At 40.1% G+C, this 22,541-nt stretch overlaps 1 protein-coding gene across 5 annotated transcripts; it reads left to right on the plus strand.

Annotated features, from left to right (window-relative positions):
- The first annotated feature begins 971 nt into the window (after nt 1–971).
- LOC111861357 (centrosomal protein of 152 kDa) lies at nt 972–22,298 on the plus strand. 5 transcript variants are annotated; one of them, XM_023845850.1, is made up of 20 exons: nt 1,877–1,976; nt 2,316–2,374; nt 2,656–2,831; nt 3,886–3,979; nt 4,902–5,087; nt 6,250–6,444; nt 8,209–8,297; nt 8,564–8,749; nt 10,222–10,431; nt 11,234–11,399; nt 12,213–12,334; nt 14,114–14,215; nt 15,036–15,232; nt 15,472–15,667; nt 16,060–16,222; nt 16,846–16,886; nt 17,773–17,895; nt 19,041–19,184; nt 20,310–20,559; nt 21,329–22,298. In XM_023845850.1, the coding sequence occupies exons 1-20, from the start codon at nt 1,897–1,899 to the stop codon at nt 21,640–21,642; spliced, it is 3,093 nt and encodes a 1,030-aa protein (XP_023701618.1). In that variant the 5' UTR covers nt 1,877–1,896; the 3' UTR covers nt 21,643–22,298. The 5 variants fall into 5 exon arrangements, with proteins under 5 accessions (XP_033606181.1, XP_023701618.1, XP_033606183.1 ...); XM_033750292.1 differs by lacking the exon at nt 1,877–1,976 and adding an exon at nt 1,983–2,196 and having other exon boundaries at nt 2,313–2,374; XM_023845851.2 differs by lacking the exon at nt 1,877–1,976 and adding an exon at nt 1,983–2,196.
- Nucleotides 22,299–22,541: the final 243 nt, after the last annotated feature.

Below are 22,541 nucleotides of genomic sequence, written 5' to 3' on the forward strand. Positions count from 1 at the left end.
ATTAAGTGTAAGTTAAGGAAGAAGAATTATTATGTATTGCTAATTATCTTGTTGGTATAATTGTATGTGTAACATTGTATCTATTTAATTGAGGTATTCAGTTTAGATTTTAACTATGGTTGAATTGATGTCTCTGCGATTTTATCTGTGATTGTCTTGTGACTGTTGTTTGACAAGTTTTAAATTCAGTGCCGGTTGCACACTTATGAATACTCTGAAATGCTGATGTATGTATCATGCTGTTACACTGGATATTCAGAGGTGTGAATAAATAAAAAGAATTCATTTATATGGACATTGCTACCTCAGAAGTGAATATCTTGTCATGGCTGACAAATATGAGGTCAAAATGAACAAAAGACCACAAATTTGTCATAGTTATTTATTTACACAAAACCTTCTCTTCTAGTACAGCCACTACAAACAAACCCGTTTTATGCACAAATTACTGTACCCCTCCCAGTAATAATAACCCACATACTTACCTTACGTATAACAGTTTTGGACTGGCTGAATCTTACATTACTTAAGACTGCTATTTCAACTTCGGATACGATACGGCTCACTGACCAAGGTGGTTAATAAAAATGTACATGCAGTTAGTAGTTGAATTTCCCAAGTGTATTTAATTGTAGAAACAATTTCTGCGAAACTTAAAATCTTACATTCCTAACGTGCCCCATCTTACCATCAAAGATTATACTCTTGGCTCCAAAAAACGATGCAACTGGCGTCACAATTATAACAAAACAATACTGGAAAACCGTTCTAAAAGTTTGAAGATCTGGCTGTTCCTGAAACACAAAACTTAATTATTACAGTTGTCCACTGTTATACTTAACATTCGATATTTGGAATCTTTCAAACCATCTTACGCTTCCTACCACAAGTATCCACACTCTACCTGTTGCACGACAAAATTAAAGCCGTGAAGTTTAAGGTCTATGCTACTTACAAGTAGAGACCTGTTATTCATATTTCTCCACCTTCTTCATACACATACAAAAACGAAACAATGATCCAGGATCCAGAGCAGAGCACTAACATTAATATTATCGCACGTGATCACGTTTGTTGCATTCGACCGCCTTCGACCTTTCGACAGTTGCCAAATCGATACACTTAGTAACTAAAAATGGTCAAGACCGTCCCGTTCAATATCGATCAAGGCAGAAAACTTCTTCCGTCTCCACCACCAGATGGCAAGGAATGTAATTTTCTGTATTTTTATAAGTAATGCACAGTGTTCAATTAAATTTTAATATTTTTTCAGAAGTGTATAATACCCAGCTGTAATATGTGGCTCACTATATGCTATATAAAATAATACAAAGGGTTCTCTCATCTGGTATGCAATTTTCGTAGAGGTATTGTGGTTATGGAAAAAAGAAATGAGAAAATAGATAAGGAAGATATGCGCAAACCATTTAGCCGACCTGCATGTTATTTCAGATTACTACCTAGTTTGACTTATTTTGTGTGATCTGGAATTACTAGGGCTGTACGCGGCCAAAGGCAGAATTACAAGCCCATGAAACTATTACAGATAGACCGAGACTGAATACAAATTCGAAAGTAGAAAATTTTAGTGTCAGAATATATATTTACGACAGTTCTCTATAGAATATGTTCTAGTTGAATAAAATGACGGACCTTTGCATGGACCTAGTAATTAAAAACTATGACTTTGTACATTCTAATATATACTTACAAGAAAAGCCGACATCGTAGATGCCATGCAAAGTTCTCAGGTGGACGACATTGGAATTGTAACTGTAATATATCTGAAAAGAGAAATGTGTTTACTGACGAAATATTTGTCTATCAAGACACCCATCAAGATGAGACGAGATGACGCATTAATGAACGTACAGGATTCTAGCCGAAGAAGGGAATATGTATATTGCGGAGGAGGGAATTTCTTTTTTTCTCTCTCTCATCACATTTCGCTCTTGTGGCAACACTTTGCAGACCGGGTAATGGTTGTATATTTCAATTTTTATGACCAATAACATATGTTAATTTTGTTTGTGTATATTTAATAATTATATTCCTCCATAGAATGAATGTAAAAATGTTGTGGGGGTAAAGTTTACTAGTGAACTGTTGAGTGGTATATGTTATATTGTGTCTTCTGTTTTTTCCCCTCAGCCAAGACTATTTGGTTTGGTGGAAATGTGTAGTTAATTTAATTTGGTAATTTATTACAAAGTATTCACATTACTTATGGTGGTTAACGGCGTAGTTTTGAAAATGCCGGTGTCACATACATTATAAAATCGACATAATTTGAATGTTGCTGTATTTTTCAGTAGTACAATCTTCATCAATTACCATGATATTTCTTGTACGTTCTTGCACAGACCACACAAAAGTAAGTGTACAGTGAGGATATTGTGTTTCCAGTTCTCAAATTCCAACCCTTGAATTACAACTGATTTCCCAAATATTTGATACTGAAAGTTTTCGCTTAAAATTGTTATACAAGAAATTAAAATCAGGCTTTATTTTCCTGACCTTCTGAATCTGAGATGAACATTCATTTCTTTAGTATAAAGCATTGTTTAATTACAGGGAAAAACTACTCAAAATTTGACCCACTTCTAATGTTCATCATTGAACATTTAAGTGATAAACTGGCTCTTTATTTTTCAGAGGATATAGAAGGCAAGATTTACCATACATCCATACATATCAAAGAATGTTGGCTTAATATGCCTCTCCCTGTTATGAGTATATTTCAAGGTTCTGAGGATTTGCAGCTGGACACAAGTCTTCAGCACCTGGAGGAGGATGAAGCTGAGGAAGACCAAGAACGTAGGAATAAGGAGGTACTGAAACCTATTCCATTTAATGTGTAAGAGTTCAGCCAAAAGTGTCAGACAGATTAAGAATATGGTGTTCTGGGAAGTGATACTGAGTTGTGTGATAAATATTTTCCATTGAGTCTAAAGATTGTGGTGCCTCCATCTTCAAGGTGAAAAAGAACAAAATGGGGAAAGAATGGTATATAATTTAGGGCAGTGGAGGGTTTGGGGCTGGGACCATGAGCAAACAAGGTGATTTAATTAACAACACTGGCAGCAGCTCACGCTGTGTAGTGTGAAGTGATCAAATGATTCGTGAATCTTGAATTGTGAAGGATGTGGAAGCAGACATGGCCAATTTTGAGGATATGTCCCAGCATTTGCCTGGAACAAAGGAGGAAAACCATGAAAGTCCTCAGTCAGAATAGTCTGGACCCCAGCCAAGAATTGAACCAGGCATCTCCGTGATATAAGTCAGAAATATTAGTACTAGAGCCAACTTGCTTGGTGAACCATTGACCTTCAGAAGACTAATGTTAAGTTGCACCCATCTAACATGCAGTTAATGAAACATCATTGGCCCTTTATATCCAGTGATTTTACAGAGAAAAATGTTCTTTTGATTTTTATTTCCATGGTAAGTTACAGATCCCACTTTCCAGAAGTGCAGGTGCTTATCTTGAAGTGTCAAAGACATGGCAGGATTGGTTTTTCTTCACTGATGATTCAATACATGAAAGATATACCAGGAAGAAAACAGTGTACTTAAGATTTGAGGTTGTAGCAGCAATGAATTTCAAGATTGCAGTCTTCCAGTTTGTGACAGTGTGTAATGCCTTTAGTCTTCTACCTGGAAGATGGAGGTAACAGGCTCCTGTGATACATAAGTACACATCTACCATTCCATATTGTATCACATCCAAAAAAGAAATTATAATCTTGTACTGTATCTTGTTTGTAGCATGGAAAGGCTTGAATAAACCTGGGAAGTTTATATTGTAATTCTTCACAGTTTATATTTTAGAAAATGTGATGTAACAGTATCTAATATGTCATCATTAATGAACTGATTTTTCAGCTCCATGACCTTCTTACAAACGCATTTGATGATCTGATGGATGATGATTTAAGTTCACTAAGCAGCTCCTGTCACTCATCTCATGTGATTGAAGGTTAGTGTAACAGAGAAGTGTGCATCTGAGGCCTGGTGTCACAATGCATATGAAATTACTTGTCAGAGGACGTGTGAATTGTTTTGTTATTGATGGCACTGGCAGTTCTGTTATTGACATAACTGGTGATTCTACTGATGCATCTTGCTTTCATGGTTTACTCTTTAACCCTGAAGATGGAGGCACTTTCCTCTGAAACACTGGTGAACTTCTACTGAAGCACACAGAGTTGCATCCCAGAAGATAATAGTCATTGAAGCGGAAAATATTTGAACCTAATATGGCTATAGTACATGGGGCATTGAGAAAATTACATACTGAGAAACTTTGTTGCTTGTTGCATTGGTAATGTAGTGAATTGCAGTCACAGTGGGATGAATGTGTAGCTCAGATCAGGAGATGCATGCAAAATTTTGGTAATGAAATCTGTTGGAAACCAGTGATTTAAAGGACTAAGAAGGAGATAGAAAGATAACATTAATATGGATTTTAGGGAAATAGAATGTGATATATGTATAAGCAACACTTTTTTTGAAACATGTGTTGTTTCTGTCATGCCTGGCATTAGCCTGAAGGTTGGAACATCAGTACACTGTGAAACCTGTGGCTCTGGTCAGGCTTTCCATTGTGTGCTTGTGTTTGCTGGTATGTGTACTGGCTGAAATGAGCTCTGTGTGTATAACATACCAGCCTCTGGCAGTGGAAGTCAAAGATTCACACCACTGGTAACAAATCACACAATTAAATATGATCCTGAGCCAGTTCCACCCACACTCCAATTTCACAACCTATTTCACTCAGAATGCAACTTAATGTCATCTTATTTTCTTCTTAGTGTTGCTTGCAGTGTCCTTGCCAGAATTCTGTATATGTTTCTTGTGTCACCCATCTGAGGTACATGTATCTGTTGGTTCTGTTTCAGGCACTGAAAATAGACCTTCTGTCAGCATGGAGAAGCAGCCTCCAGCAAGTGAGAGGAAGAAAAATTTTAGTGGGCGACATTCAGACCTGAAGGATACTGGAGACAGTTCACAGGTGTCTGAACATTATCAGTATTGCTTCAGAAATACGCCCTATGATGAGAGCAACCAGCAGTACCGGAGAACAGGTACAGGCTTCTGTACTTATTCATTTCAGTAACAGGAGGAATCCAAGAATATTGTGCTCTTCGTTCGAATCGCGTTTGGGACACCAGCTATATTGACTGAGAGTCTTCATGGTTTTCCTCAGCCTCTCCAAACAAATGCTGGAATAGTACCTTGATTAAATCAGGATTTCTTGTTTCCAAATCCTTTCCAGTTCATCTCATCCTGAAACCTAGTGCTGTATAACTTTAATACTGGAAGTGGCATTAAACAGTCCATAAAAACAAACCTCAGACATGGAAGAACATAGCCATTTGTCATCTGCTTGCTTTAGTTATGAAAATACTGAATAGCTTTACATGAGATTTTGTATGTATTTCTTCACATTGATCCTTGATGGGTAATTTAATTGTAATTTGTATCAGACTAATTTGGAGGGGCATGCAGTGGCATAGTTGGTTGAGGCACTATGCTAAAAGCCGAAAGGCCACAGGTTCAAGTCCCAATGAGGTCATTGGATTTTTTCAATTGACCTAATCCTTCCAGCTGCACTGTGGCCCTGGGGTTGGCTCAGCCTCTAGCAGAAATGAGTACCAGGAATATTCTTAGAATATTCTTGGGGGTAAAGGGCAGCCGGCATGTAAGGCTGACAACCTTGCTGCCATCTATGAGCCAATTGTCTAGAAAATGTGGGAACCTCAACATCCTACAACCATATGAGCCTCCATGGCCTGTTACAGGGATACCTTTACTTACTTTTTTTATTGGACTCATTTGGCAAGATGGTTCATTCATGTTAGTGAATGGCCCTGCTGTAAAACCAGGGTTTAGTTCCTGGTGTAGGCTGCCATTATGTCCAGACCGACTCTGAGACCCACCCAGTCTCTTATCCAGTAGTATCTAGAACTCTTTCCTGGGGCGTAAATTGGCTGGAATATGAAGCCGTCCAGTCAAATCCATCCAGCGCCCAGCTTAAGAATGCTGGAGCCTTATGTACACTATTCCACGGGGGCTGCTTGACCTTATTCCTCCAGTTTTTATTTATTTGGATCTCACATCACAATCGTCTGAAAAAGTTCCCCATTGTACAAACAAGTTGGGCAATCAAGGATGTAATATAGCAAGCAGCCCATTTGGAAAGTGTTGGCATTGCAGTGGGGCACAAGCAGGTTTCTGTTGCTTCAGACTACGGCAGTGTGGAGCAGCTGCAAGTGCTGTATGAGGTGCGTGTGAGGGAGGTGCAGGAACTTGCTCAGCAGGTGGAAGAGCTGAAAGAGCAAGCAGCACACGAGAAGGACCAAATGTACCGACGACTTGCCCTTGCCCAAGCTGAGAAGGAGCGTGCCACACTGCAGTACGCGCAGTCTGCACAAAATGTTGGTAAGAAGGGCTCCGGCTAATTGAAATTGAAGATTAATTGTAATCCAATCACAGTAGAGTCCTGATTATCGACCTAAACACAACCAATATGTGATCAGATTAACGAATGTCAGATAATCCAGAAAACGGGGGGGGGGGGGGATGGGGAGAAACAAATGGCAAATTTATTGGAAGTCCAGAATAAGTATGAAATCAGGTTTATTAACTATTGTACAGTATGTTGTGGAGTGAAGGCCAACTCCCGGTAATATGTTAACAGAGTATTAACTTTTTGTATTTTAGGGAAAAATGTTGGTTGGAATAGATTTAGTCTTGGGGAAATATTTGTAAGATGTACGAATGTGGATGTAAGAAGGGTTAAACAACTTAAAGGAATTTCTGCGTATGGACTTAGACGGACATTGGCTTGCCATGCGGGAATGCCCAGTCAGCAGAATGACATTGAAGGTACCTCGAAATGCTAACTTTGCAGAAGCTACACTTGAGCAAGATGGGGGGAACGTTTGAAGGTAAAAGTGTTAGCGAAAGGGTCTAGAGTAGAAAGGGGTGTGTCCCCTTAGGATCCCAGCCAACGAGATCACCCACCTTGGCATAAGACGTCATTGGAGGCGGACTTACACCCCCCCCCCGGAAAATAATGAGTTAGCATAAATAAAGGTATATAACCCAGAGACCAAATTAATAAGGGATTATTCAAACAGTAATTTTGGGCAGTTGTCGCTGGAGGCTATGCTAGGAGAAGCGCCGACTAAGCGCCGGGCTGCACCACCCGTCTGCCGTCTCAACGCAAAGTAAGTGGAAACTACTCTTATCACCATGCTTAATAATTGTGATATTATTAAAGTGTAACTCCTCCAGTGGGACTTGAGTTAGGAACGTTACACCAAGTGTACAGGGCGTAAGAGAGATCCACTGAGTGATGCAGAGGTAGCCAAGTGTAATGTGTAACCCGACACCAGTCGGCTCTTTCATTGTGATAGTACCAAAATGTGTATAACTGTATATTGATTGTATTTATACTAATATAGGGTAGCATAGGGTGAGGATGTGGGTTTCTGTTGTGATTTCCTCTCTTACCACATTTCGCACCTGCGCCCTCCAGCCAAGCCCGGTGAACAGTGAGCCCCTAGCCAATGAAGCAACGATAGAGGAGGTAATTCAGTCGTTTCCTTAGCCCTACCCCTGTGACTGCAGTACAGAAGGTGACAGTGGGGATACCTCCACGCCCCCTGTCACCACGGCATAACTGGTGGCATAACACAGTACAACTGATGTAACAGATTACAGAACTATAAAGAAATAAATAATTGCAGTTAAATGAACTGAACAGTGGACTTTAAATTAATTGAATGCAACATTTATTATACAGTATGGTAAAACGCAGAAGTTATTGTTTAAAAAAAAGAGTGATATACAGTTGTTTCCCAGCTTTGCTTCTCTTCCTTGTTGCAGGATTGCTTTAGTGTCTCAGTAACATGACATTATTAGCAGTTGGCTATGTTGGATAAAGTGGATTGTTCAGGAAAGAAATTTGAGATACAGAGCCACAAGACAGGAAAGCCAGCTCATAGTGTGCCATAGTGCTACTGGTGGTGGTGGTGGTGATGATGATGATGACGTAACATTTTGATGATTATATTATGGACGAAAATGTCAAAAAGAAATTTGCCTGTCTCTGCTTGAAATAAAGATATCTGTAGCCTGCTTTCTTCACCACAGCTTAGTGGTGTTGTGTATGCATTCAGAAGTTCTCTTGTGTTACAGTAACAAGCAGAGAAAAGGTCTTGGAGCTAGAGAAGGAAGTGGAGACCCTCAGACTGAACCTGGAAAATGTTCAGCAATCCAATTTGAAGGTAAACAGTATGAAGACAGGAATGTTACAAGTGGAACATTGCAATTTCTTAAGTCTTAACTTCATGCAAACATTTTCTCAGGAATGGATGCATGATTGTATGTTACAGAAAAGAAACCTGACTTTTTTTTAAGTTCTTCACCCCCACTTCAATCCAGTTGCCTGTCCAATAGAAATTCCTGATCTTGTTTTAGAGCACAGACATGCCATGTGGTAGCCATGTTGTATTATTCATATGTTATGTCTCTTATGTGTGGTGTGTTGTAGCTCTCACGAGAATTGGATGTGGCACATCTGTTGGTGAAGGATTTAGAAGAGAAATTGTCCTTGCTGGAGCGTGGCAGCGTGAGTAACAGAGACACTTTACTTCGTGGAGTGCAGGAAAAACATGACAAGGAAATCCTCAGTTTCAAGAGCCAGATGGAATCCATTACTGCAAAGCTCAGTGCCAAGGTGTGCATTTAAGCAAAATTTGGTTCTGGGACGAACTTGAGATGCCTGATGTTCAACAGATGCTTAAATCTTTTTAGAGTTACTATCAGGAATTGTAAGTTTGTAATTGTAAAATTGATTTGAGGTTCTTGTGCTGGTGACTGTGAAGAGTAAATACTGTTTAATACTATAGAAATCCACAGACTTTTCAGAGGCATGCACTGCCTCCAGTTTCATGGTTTAAGGGTACGCCAAGCAAGAACCAACTCCTTGCTACCTGCTTCTTCCTTGGCTTACTTTTTGACCCTGAATGTGGGGGCAGTACATTCCTCTGAAACATCGGTAGACTTGTACTGAACCACGCTGTACTACATCCTAGAAGACAGGCCTCTTATTTTTTTTACATAGTTTTGTGATATGCCAGCCTGGGGGGGGGGGATGCTTGGTGCCATTCAGTTCAGAACCTTTTATGTTCCTCTCTGACCTAAAATTTTGAAAATGAAAATATACAATAGTCACAGGTGGATACTGACTTCTTGCAGAAACATAGAGCTTCTGTCTTCAGCGTTGAAATACATGGGCTGAGGTACTGGCACAGTTATATAGGCAGGTCACCATGATCACTGAAATCCAGCATGGAAAAACAGGATGTCGATGCCTCATCATGCCAGTACAAAAGATAGGCAGGAAAGTGGCCCTTTTAAAGGATGTACTGTTTTAAATTACAGGTGGGAAATGGAATATTGAGGAAGGAAAGTCTTTTCTAGACATGATATTGTTTTGAAGAAGAAAAGTGCAAATGTGAATAAAAGTAAAAAGAAGTAAAGGTATCCCTGTAACAGGCCATGAAGGCCCATAGGGTTGTGAGATGTTGAGGGTCCCACATTATCTAGACAATCGGCTCAAAGATGGCGGTAAGGTTGTCAGCCTTACGTGCTGGCTGCGCTTTACTCCCCAGGAAAATTATTTAATTAATTCCTGGTACTCATTTCTGTTAGAGGCTGAGTCGACCGCAGGGCCATAGTGTGGCTGGAAGGATTAGGTCAATTGAAAAAATCCAATGACTTCATTGGGACTTGAACCCACAACCTTCCGGCTTGTAGCATAGTGTCTCAACCAACTACGCTACCGCATGCCCCCAAAAGATGGCAAAACTAAATATGCCTGTTGCATTGTATAAGTCTTTTTGTTATATTTTCTGTCGTCAAGACACGGATGAACATGCCATTATTACATGGTTTGAAATAATGATGCCATTTAAATGAGAACAATGTTTTATTCAGTAACAGAACATCGCATACTATGGCTGTCAAGAATGGTAAGAACGGTAAGAAGAAAATACGAAAGTGAAGAGAACTTGCTATTTTGGCTCAAAACTCAGTAAACAAAACTGTGATATGTCTAGATTTAGAATCAGCATATGAGAACTGATATAAGGAATTAAGTCTTCTTTTATCTTACCATAACCTTGCTTGTGTTATTTATTCTTTCAGGACAGCGAATGTGATGGATTGCGGCAACGTCTGACCGACTTAACTCGAACCCACGAAGCTCTCCTGGTAGAGAAGACAGACACCATAAATCAGCTGATGGCAAACTTAGAAGAGAGTCAACGGCAGTGCCAAAAATTGGTGGCAAATGTGGATAATGGGAAGTTGGTTGCTGAGAAGGAGCAGCTGGAGAAAAATGTCAATAAACTGAAAGTATGTTGTAATTGTGTATGAGAGGCGGTGAATTAATGAATGCAGTCATGTGGAAATCAGTTCTTTTCATTTATTTATTACTGAACTCAGAATGCACAAATCTTGTGTGATTTGCAGTGTAGTGTTCTCTTCCCAGTGCATATTGGCCACCTATGTACAGAGTTTTGGAAACATTTTAGGGGTTATTGTTATTGTTGTTTCCCGTTTGCTAACTTGCTATCTCCAGCATAGTTCTTGATAGATCAACGTTGAATACATTAGATTGTTTCCCTATGTTCGAGAATGGACAGAAGGCAGAAGGAGTAGGACATGTGTGATAGAACTTTGCCTCCTTTTTCACTGAAAAGGTCTAGTGAGTAGAAAGCAAATAGCCTCAGAAACACAACCACTTGACATGAATGGCACTGATGGTTGTTGTGAGTCAAGACTGGCACTGAAAACAGTAAAAATGCAGAGATAGTATGTGACAGAGTTACCACAACATAGTTTTCTGTTGTCAGTGTCTAGACCACATGGCATGGAATGAGAAGATGGTTGATCAAATGATGAATCAGAAAGGATTCAGAAGGAAGTGGTCTTGGTGTAATTGATTTACTATCCCAGAATTTGCCTGAGAGGAATGAGGAAAACCTGAAAAGGCCTCAGGATGGCTGGTGTACCAGCTGAGAGATGTGCTAAGCACTTATCGAATACAAGTCTAGGGTGTCAATGCTAGATCAACCTGCATGGTCTCATGAAACAGTGTTTTTAAATGTTGCCAATACAGATTTTGGCTTCAGATATGTCTCACTGTCTGCTGCAGATGGAGTTGGACACTGTACGTTCAGACCTGAAGCATTATGAGGCAATGGCGCAATTCGGACTCCTGGGGCCAGAGGATTCAGACTCTTTCAGAATGGACTCTAAGCCTCAACCTTCCAATGATTTAAATATCAGATTGCGGGATGAACTGCAGCGCTGCTTGGCGGGTGAGCAACCAATTGTAGCACACATTGTTAAGGATATACCATTGTTGTGAAGGCACGGCAATAGCATTGTAATGCAGTGAAATCCTTATTTAACAGGTCTCTAGAGGAATGCTTTTCTTACAATAAACAGAGTGTTTCACTGAATAGAGGTTATGCAGTAATTACATCTGCCTACTAATTCTAGCTAAATCTAACCTTTTTCTTGATTGTAATCTTTCTCTTCATAGACACAATAATGAACAATAAACAAAAGACATACTAAACTCCATGATTTTAGTCCACAAGCAAACTATACCGACTGAGCAACCGCCACTTATCGGCGAAATTGGTGACAACTTTTGCAGATGGGGGTGTCGCGTGGTCAGCGCAATGAATCCCCAGGGCCGTTAATTTCGGTTTTCTAGACCGGAGCTACTATTTCCTTGAAGTAGCTCCTCAGTTATCATCACGAGGCTGAGTGGACCCTGTTTCAGACCCACCACTTCTCAGAAAGAAACCTGGTAGCGCTGGGAATCGAACCCAGACCTCTGGATCTGTAGCCAGGAACTCTGACCACTAGACCACAGAGGTAGACAAAAGACATACTACTGATGCAAATATCAGTTGTTGCAGAGAGATAGAGAGGGGGGGGGCTTAGTTACAGCATGTCAACCTCTCTCCCACAGAGCAGCTCCTACCACTGCCCGCTACTTCTTCTAGAACATCTTGCATGCAACGTAGAGCCAGGTCCAATAGTGTGTCCTTCCCTTGTAGAAGAGTGTAAAGTATCGTATTTTGTAAAGTTTGGTGAAGAACCCATGCTGTGTGTTTTAGGTCTGCGGATGAAACGCGATGAAATCAAGCGACTGAAGGCTCAGCTTTTGGACCGAGACAAGGTGATTCAAACAATGAGAGATCAAGAGGCAGCTTATCTTGCTCAGGCAGACAGTTTCAAGGTCAGTTCTATTAGGATAATAAATAAGATTTTGCAAAAATTTAAATTAAAAAAACAAAGAACTGAATGTTATTTGGTTGTGTACTTTTGTTATAACAGGGCAATGATGAATATTACCCAGTAAGTCCAGTTGTATGTTGTTATTGTGTACTTATCTTGGCACTTTTGAGAGCTGGTCGTTTGTCAAAGTCTTGTTACAAAGAGATCATAATTCATAAACTAATCCACATTCCTGAATGATTAAAGAGGGTAAAGGAATGTCCAGGGAACATATAGAACTGCTCATACCAAGTCTGTGCACACAATTACCAACTATTGTTTTATTGACGAAAGCATTCTCATGGATGGTGGGGATAAGAGTTCCTAGGAGGGAAGGGCTTGTTCCCCCACTCTGTCATGGTAGCAGATGAGTGGGCATACAATAGGTGGAGGTCAGATGAAGAGGGGAATGATGCAGGATAACAAAAATAACAACCTCACTGCCATGTGTGGGTCAGTTGTCTAGAAAATGTGGGAGGCTTTACATCTTACAACCCTGTGGGCCTCCATGGCCTGTTACATGGATAGCTTTACCCTTTTTTGCATGTGTGTGTGTGTATGTATACATGAACATGCCTAGAATGACATCTGTTTCAAAGATTCAGCAAATTGCTTCAACATATGCCTTGTAAACTTACTTTCTAATATTATATTTAAGTATCCTGTTACACTCTATACAATGTATGACACAAACTCCATCCTAAGTGCAACAATTTATTATAGTCCTTTTGTCTTCTTTTCTTCTACACTACATGTTTTGGCCGTAAATGGCCATCATCAGGTGTATACGAGTACTCTCACGTAGCTGCTATACTGCACGTAGTTTAAAATTTAAAAACTTAAAAAACACCAGCCTTCCCAATTGTTCAGTTCTCCATTGCTAACAGGTCCCGATATATCATAATTCCCCCCTCGGATATCTCTCAGATATATACGAAATCTTTGTCAACCTACACATGTCAATTTGATTTTCGAAATCTGGCACTTTTAAAATCTTCAATTCAAATTTGAAAATTTTTCTTTAAAGAGTTTTCAAATTTTAAAAATTTAAAATTCTCAGGGGTACCCGCTCTATGTCTACAGTGCTGCAGCGGTTAATTTTTGTTTTCAGCACTGTTCAGGTATTATTCTGTGTAGGCTCCCTGTGTGGGTGCCACTGCTTATCTTTAATACTTGTGCTCTGAACAGTGCTGAAAACAAGAAATAGCTGCTGCAGCACTGTAGTCATAGAGTGGGTGGGTACCCCTGAGAATTTTAAATTTTTAAAATTTGAAAAAACTTTAAAGAAAAATTTTTAAATTTGAATTGAAGATTTTAAAAGTGCCAAATTTCGAAAATCAAATTGATGTGTGTAGGATGACAAAGATTTTGTACATATCTGACAGATATCAGCGGGGGGATTATGATATATCAGGACCTGTTAGCAACGGAGAAGTGAACAATTGGGAAGGCTGGTGTTTTTTAAGTTTTTAAATTTTAAACTACGTGCAGTGTAACAGCTACATGAGAGTATACACCTGATGATGGCCATTTACGGCCAAAACATGTGTAGAAGAAAACAAGACGAAAGGACTACAATAAATTGTTGCACCTAGGACGGAGTTTGTGTCATACATTGCTTTCTAATTATCTATTGTGAAACATGGAAGTTTCTGAAATAAGTGTTATGCAGAAAAACTGACTTACATTCTGACAATGAAAATATTTTTCTGTTAAAAGGAATGTATGTTATATGCCTCAGGTAGATGCAAAGAACCTGTTGGACCAGTTACATAAATGTCAAAGTGCAAAGGGCAACTCTGAGGACATAATGAAACTTGAGTCACAGATCTCTCAGCTGCAGGTATGTAGAACTTGTGCTAAATGGATCTGTATAACTTTTTCTTGTACAGAATGTAGAAGATTTGTCTGGCTCAGGTTTCACTTCTCAGTTCGACAAGTAGTGAAGATTGAAATGCCTGTATTACTTTCAAGGGAGGACTCCACTTCATGATCTAGTTGTTAGGTAAAATTGTCCGTGCTTAATTAAGCACCACGCCGTGAAGACATATGGGGGAGCGGAGGTATAACTCCACCATTCTTATCCTCGGCACTGGATGGAGGTGAGTTGTCAGCTTCACAGCCTTGTCACTTACCCCCAGGAAGAAAATCCCTGTTATCAGTTGTATAGGAGGCCCCAGAGCTGATCTGGATGTTGTGTCAAAGCAGACTGTCTCTTACCCCTACCAGGAATCAAACCCCAACTTCTCAATCATCCTGCCCATAGTCTAGTCCTATGCTGACTGAGCTGTCCTATGCAAAATCTCAGAACCGTCATCCCAGCTGAGATTTTAACATGCGCTGTAGACAGTTTCTGTTTCAAGAAGTGGGGATAGTTCAGTTAGTATCATGACTAGGCGACATGCTGGATGACCAAGGAGTTGGAGTTCGATTTCCAGAAGATGCAAGAGGCTTTTGTCTTCTCCATAATGTCTAGACCAGCTCTTGGACCAACCCAGCCTTCTACACAAGGAGGCACTGGAGTCTGTTTCACCAGGAGTAAAGTGGAAGGGACATGAAATGACCACTCACCTTTGTTTATTGTCAAGGCTGAGAACAGTGGAGCTATAGCTCCTCATCTTCTAAAAGTCACTACAGTGACATGTGACTTTATGTTGTTGCAGTCTGAACTCACTGCTGTAAAGGCAGATAAATATCGTTTGGAAGGCGAGCTGGTAATTTTGCGGGAAGCAAGCGTGGAGGAGAAGCTGAGGGCTATTGACCAGCATAGCGAGGAGTACATCCAGTGGCATGACAAGGCAGTTGCAAGGGTCCGACAAGAGGCAAACAAACAGATAGAGGCCATGAATGCAGACTTCAGGTAGGTAGACGTTTTCATATTTATGCATAATATCATACTGCCCCCTGCCCAAATTTAAAGGAACCACTGAATGTGGTTAGTAAGTTGGAATTGGAATGGAAGAGGTTGCAGCCTGAAGCAAGGTAGGGTCCCGTCATTTGAATGGAACTGCTTGACTTCAAAACAGTAGGATAGACAATGCTCCAACTGGAACTTGAACAAGATGCATTAATTTTTTTCTGCCTCATTCAACTTTGCAGTATTCGACTGAGGGAGGCTCAGAAGGAATGCGATGAAGTGAAGCAACTCTATATCGAAGTATGTAGTTCAAAGGAAAATCTTACAGGACTTCTGGAATGTGAGCAGAAAGCAAAGAGAGATCTTGCCAACCTTTTGGATGAACAAACTCAACGGTTAAAGAAGATGCAGACAGACCTAGACACTGAGAAACAGAAGGTATGTGTTCTTGGAGCAGTATTGAACATTCTCTCTCTCTTTACAGAATAAGTTGGTACTTAATTGGTAAAGTAATTCCCTGCTTTTATTTAGCCCACATGTTCACAAAAGCTCACCACTGGACCAAATTCTGAGCTGGTTTGAATCAATCCATTATATTCCCATTTATGCATAGAATAAAAAGGTAAGGTTGTTGCCATGCTTAACTAATCAAGTATTATGCCATGAACACATATAGAGGAGTGGATGTATAGATCCATGTTTTCTTGACCTTGGCACTAGTTGGAGGCGAGTGGTCGGCTTCACGCCCCGGCCGCTTTATCCATGGGGAAAGAGCCCCTGATATGCATTGGATAGGAGGCTGAGAATATGAAATATTGTGCTATGTACAGCTGGCTGAGTTGTCATCGGTCCCAGATCCAGCTGAAGTGCAGGAACTAAGGCAAGCTTTGCATATTGAAAGGGACAAGGTGCAAGCTCTGGAGAGGGATTTGGAAGCTGCCTGGGAGCGAGACAACCGTTATGCAGCGACTGTTACAGAGGAGATTGAGAAAGGTGGGTACGCTCTGAAACAAGCAGTCATTTTGTAAATGTGCCTTAAACACTCTGTTGAACGTAAATCACATATCACTTCTGCAGATTTTTTTTTGGTGGGGACAGGAGCTACATTAGCTCAGTATAGTGACCTGACTACAGGCTGAACAAAAATGAATTGAGGTTCAATTCCCATCAGGGACAAGAGATTTTCCTCTTCTCCAGTGTCCCTACTCTGGGACCCATCTAGGCTCCTGTCTAAAGGGTACTGGGGGCTCTTCTCCCAGGGACAAGGCTGCTACACCTTGATGTGGTGTTGAGATTAAGCATAAAGCTGTGTGTCCATAATAATAATAATAACAACAACAACAATAATGATAATAATAATAATAATAATAATAATATCCAATAAATTGACTCACAGATCCAAACATGCAGCTTTAGTTACTAATACACGTGATAATATGTAATTAAAGATGCCTTCAGTAATTCTTATAATAGTATTGAATGGCAGGATTGGTAGTGAAAGGATACAGATGAAAGTGGTTGTGGCACACTTTGAGGTACTGTCCAAGATTTTCCTGGACTGACTGTTAAAATTTCTGTAAAAGATGTTAACTTGGGTTTCATTTTTCATGTTACAGCAAAAATCGAAGCTATGCAGGAGCTACAGCTAACCTCAAAGGTGAGTGTCTGTCTGTTGTTATGACGCGTGTACAACCTGTAATGGAACCTTTCTGCATATTTCAAAATCGTATCACTCCACATAAGCATTTTGGTTTCATTTACATCCATTGATGTTAAATTTATAAAATATATCTGCATCACTTCCATGTAGTGTCTAGTGTAAAATATGTCCGAAACCTGGTGTTAAATTAAGTACCAGGACAACTGTAGTTTTCAGCTTTTACCATTAACAGTATCAACATAGTAGCTGTGTGAACTTCTGAGGTGGAAGTGATACTATGGCCTCAATCTGAAATGGATTTTCAAAGAATATGCAGCTCTTAATAAAGTAAAAGATGGTGCCTGCATGAAATTTATATTTAGTTTTTATCATGGTCATAATTAATGGGCCATTTTATTTGGGGACATAAAATGTGTGTGTGTGAGAGAGAGAGAGAGAAACAGATTTTCTAAGAAAAATATGATTTGGGGGGGGGGATTTATGGTTATCACACCAGTGGTTATGAAGAGTTCTCTCATATGAGATATAATGCTATGTAATCTGTTGAAAGTCAACCAGTGTTTCAGGGGAACATATCGTCTCCATCTCCAGGTTCGAAGAATAAGCCAATCCTGAAACCAGGATGAAGCAGGTGGCAAGCAGACCTGACATGGTTCTCTGAAACGTTTGTCAACCTTTAAAGGACTACATAACATTATATCCCATAAGATAGAACTTTTCGTGTATTATCTTGTTTTTGCCCAGAAGTGGAGATAGAACACTGCAATGCTCGGGTAGCAAGAGATATGTTTCTGTTGCGATGAGCAGTAGTCCCGAGATAATACAGAAATAGAAACTGCTGGCTCTATATTTGATCTGACAGATGTAATTTGTGTTCTGTCAGCCAACCCACCCAGTTGTAGCAGATCGAGCATGCTCCCCCATGAGGGACTGCAAGGAAGCAGGGGACGACGTAGCCATAGCTGTTGCAAAACTGGCAGCCCAGCACCAAAAGCAAATAGAACAGGTAGGAGAAAGTTGCAATAAATTGTGTGTTGTGAGGAGTTACACAATGATGTATCATTCGGCTGAAGATCTAATTGAATCAGCTCAGTGTATGCAACTTATAAACTTCCTTTCTGACTGCTCTTCACCTTGCATTTGACAAACTTGGTGGTGTTTCACCCTGAGGGAAGATTTGAGATATGAGGTTCTTGTGGCAATTTATTAACCCTTCAGGCATAATAGTAATTATATTCATCACTTGCATTAACATTCAGAGATTCTGCATTCTGCTTACACACAGCATTTAAGGGCTTCATTTGATTCTCACAGTAAAGAGTGATTAATTCCATAAAGAACGTTACTGATTAGTTTTGGTAATAAATATGTAATATGTTTTCTGTGAGGCTAGAACTAAAATTATGAATATTTTGATGAATCAGGCTTCAGAAGGTTAAGACCAGTCTTCTGGATATGATGCAGTGTTGTTTGAAAAGTGGTTAGCAATGTTTCAGTGGAATCTGGTGGCTTCATCTTCAGAGTAGGAGGAGGCAGCAGGTTCCATGTACACAACCTCACATCCAAGAAGACCTCTGTTTTAGAGGTTAAAGGTGTTCTATAACAAGGTGTCCAAGAGTGTATTCATAATTTAAAAAGAATCAGGTACAGGATACTTGATATATTGTACTGGCATTACAACGAATAATTGTCAAGATATTTTGGTGTGATTCTTACAGAACAGTCGCAGGTTCAAGTACCAATGAGGTCATTGGATATTTTCAGTTGACCTAATCCTTCCAGCCGCACTATGGCCCTGGGGTCAACTCAGCCTCTAACAGAAATGAGTACCAGGAATTAATTAAATAATTTTCCTAGGGAGTAAAGCACGGCCGGCACGTAAGGCTGACAACCTTACCGCCATCTTTAAGCCGATTGTCTAGATAATGTGGTACCCTCAACGTCTCACAAACCTATGGGCCTCCACAGCCTGTTACTTTACTTTTACGGGATACTTGATATATTGTACTGACATTACAACGAATAATTGTCAAGATATTTTGGTGTAATTCTTACAGAACTTCACTTCAGTCTTGTTCATGTGCAACTGAAAGTGTTCAAGTTTTGATCCATTTGTTGATTTATTTCTATACCACATTTTGTCGGGATTAGGTGAAGCAGGAGAGCGTACGATGTCTGGCCAATGAGATCTCAGCATGTGAAGCACGGCATCAGAAACAGTTAGAACAAGCAGAAGAGGAATATTCACGTAACCTGGCAACATTTCGGGATCTCATAGACAGCAAGACACATGAGGTGGGTAGTGAGAAATAGAATGCATGACGATGCTTTTGTTTCTCTCATGATTTGTTAAACCCTCTGCTATGTTTAACAACACAATGTAGTGTAATACACATACCCGGAACATTTTTCACATTATCACATCCCAGACAAGTTCCTGCAATGCAGCCACACTGCAGTATTACAGCTGACAAATGTCAAGAGTTAACCATGCCATTCCTACTGCATTATCAGAAACATAATTCCAGCAGTTCTGTCTTCTGTGATGTGATGCTATATAGTCTGGTAGAAGTTTGCCAGCATTTTAGAGGAACTAAGTCAGGCAAGCACCCAGCAAGAAACACACAGGAACTGTACAAAAGTGAAACATATCATGGTTTTACTAAATCTCTTTGGAAGAAAGTCAGAAGTAACATTTAACAACAAAGAGGTTGGCCTAGTGGTAACACTTTAGGCTTGTATTCAGGAGGTGTTCTGTTTGAATCTCAGTCACGACATTGACTATCCTGACAAGTTGTTCATGATTTTCCGCAGCATTCTGGTATACTGCCTCAATTATGCCAAAACTGCTTCCAAAATGTTTCCAGTTTCATCTCATTGTACCATTTCACACTATGTAGTATGCAGTATTGAAAGCGTCATAAAGTAATCCACAAAGAATATCACTCAAACAATTATTCAAATTAATGTAGTCATTCTGTTGTGGAGGAACAAAAAGAGTAATGGGTCATTGAGTTAATAATTAACACAGACCGTGCCATAGCTCAGGGAGGTTAATCGCCTGTTTCCCTCTGTGGTGGCCCAGGTTTGAGCCCAGATTAGGTCATATGGCATTTGTGATGGACAAAGTGGCATTGGAGCAGGTTTTCTCCGAGCACTTTGGTTTTCCCTGCCAATCTTTATTCCACCAATTGCTCCACAATCACCATCATCTATCATCTGGGGCTGATACAAAAGGCCAAATAGTAGCCGGTGTAGGAAGTGGACCCAGTCTCACCCCACCCCAAGAAACCAAAAAAAAAAATAATAATAATAATTAACATAAATGTTCACAAAGACACAATTGACATCCATAAATGTGAATAACCACTGGTGCTGAAGTACATGTAAACCACTTGCTATGCCTGTGCCACAATGCAGGTGGAGGTGTTAAAGCTGGCCATGCTGACAGAGCGAGACAAGCTGAGAGCTGAGCGTGAGAACAGCCAAATGACTGAGGAGCTGAAGGTTTGCATGAAGGAGGTAGAGCAGCTTACAGAGCAACTGCAGTCATGCGAAAAGGATTGGCAGACCAAACTGACTGCAGAGACCAACAAGTGGCAAGCGAGGCTTGTGGAACACCAGCAAGATGTGGAGACCGAACGAGACAAAATGGCAGAAGCAATTGCAGGTATGGTGCCATTCAATTTTACGAAGAAGAGGTCAGACAAGTTCCAGTGTATGGGCTGATTCACTGATATACCATGATAAGAAATTCCGCTAGACACTGATACCCTTGAATTACCATCTGATGTTCCCCTATTTAATGCTTTCCTCATTTGATGTTCACTTTCAGTGATACTACTTCAATAGCATGAATGTTAAATTTCCTCCATTTAAGATTTTCCTCAATTTGCTTTTCAAATTCACTGCTCCCCAAGGAAATCTTAAATGGCAGTTTTGTCATGCACTGTTTACTATGATGGACTGGAATGAAAATGGTTCTTCTCCCCTCCCCCAAGACTACTCAGTATAATTACTAGACTAGACAATGGACAACTGAAGAATCATGGTTCAATTCCTGCCAAGAACAAGACTTTTTACTCCCACATTGTTCAGACTGGCTCTGGGTCACACCCAGCCTCCTATCCAGTGGTTACAGCCATCCCTCTCCCTAAAGGTAAAGCTGACCACTCACCTGAATCTAATGCCAAGGTTAACGTGTGGAGCTATACTGAGATGATGAACTGTTACGGTTTTTGTGTAAATGACCACTTTATATCTTGTTACTCTCAAGTTAAAATCAGGCCACCAACCACAAAATATCAGGAAATTAAAAATCTCATATTCATGGATGGTAAAGATTATGTTACAGTAATCTCAGCTGCTGTTTGTGAAAGCTGGTGATACTCAAGTAATGTAATGTCTTGTAGACTGTACAGAATACATGGGTTTTGCAGGTTGGGCAGAAGAATTGCAGACATTACGAAAACAACATCAAGAGTCAGAGATGAAGGCTACAGAGCTGCAAGCTAAATATCAGGCAGCAAAGAAGACTGCTCGACGTTACAAGCAGTGGGCAGACGGGAAAGAGCAGCATGTAAAACAAGAATGGGAACGGATTGCGGTTGCTTTTCAGAACGCCCTAGAGGTGCTGCATGCAAAGGCCAAGGCAGCGCTTATGTCTACGGAGGGGGACAGTGTTGTCGCTACTCAGCTGGAACAGCAAATACAAGAACTGCGAGATAAACTGGTACAGTACACACCCAGCTGAAAGTAGCATCATTCTGTTGGTGTTTCCCAGTAAATACACCTGACATCTTTATGAAGTATGTACATCATGTGCCAGACCCTAGTATCTTTATCATGTGATCTGTATCTGCCTCATGAAAGGCCAGGTATCTCCATGTGATATTACTCGTGAGTCGAGGGCCGATAGGACAGTTGAAACTGCAGTACAGTAACTGAGCAAGAATGTGTTAAGTACTGTGATACATACACAGTGCACAGAACTGCTGTTACTTTCTGGCAGTCAGCAGATGGTGTCAATGTACATATCAGATAACTGGAGCAAGAGAGCCAAGTGGTGTCTGTGACGATGATTGGTGATCCAGTGTGAGAGGAAATGGAGAGACACACATGGTGTTGTAGTCTGGATGGTATGTGTGTGTGTGAAGATACAAGAATTATGTTACAAAATGTTAGTTGCCATCAGTTTGGCCGGATTCTTTAGAGTCAGGGTAGTAGCCTGTTTGGAACTCATACCATCTCATACTTGGTCTTCCCACATTCCTACCTTTTTAGATTTGGTCCCCTTCTTTTAGTTATCATTTAAAAATGTTAGGCCCATCTGTGTGTATAAGGTTTGATACTTGTTGTTTTAATTTATCCACTGTTGTATACCTCCTTACCTACCATGAAAGATAAATTTCAGCCAAGCCCATTTTCCTTATTACCATGTTATTCTCATTGTTTTATAAATTATTAGATGATTTTTTTAAATAACCAGTGGTGAAAATGTATTGTTATTGCCATGATATTCTGCTGCTGATATTCAGTGTGGTGATGTTCATCTGGAGGGCTCCTGTTTTGCTGCTCTTCCCTCAAAATGTCCAAGTTGAAACATATGTACATACCTTTCATACCAGTGCAAATAATCCTGTAACAAAGCAT

The sequence above is a fragment of the Cryptotermes secundus genome, unplaced genomic scaffold, assembly GCF_002891405.2.
Source record: "Cryptotermes secundus unplaced genomic scaffold, Csec_1.0 scaffold289, whole genome shotgun sequence".
NCBI lineage: Eukaryota > Metazoa > Arthropoda > Insecta > Blattodea > Kalotermitidae > Cryptotermes > Cryptotermes secundus.

What these genes read in the sequence shown, in the direction of transcription:
- LOC111861357 (XM_023845850.1), top strand. Translation starts at nt 1,897, where the DNA reads ATGTATATTGCGGAGGAGGGAATTTCTTTTTTTCTCTCTCTCATCACA. An exon ending in ACTGCAGCGCTGCTTGGCGG is followed by an intron (nt 11,400 to 12,212) that starts GTGAGCAACCAA and finishes TGTGTGTTTTAG; the next exon opens with GTCTGCGGATGAAACGCGAT. An exon ending in TAGACACTGAGAAACAGAAG is followed by an intron (nt 15,668 to 16,059) that starts GTATGTGTTCTT and finishes TGCTATGTACAG; the next exon opens with CTGGCTGAGTTGTCATCGGT.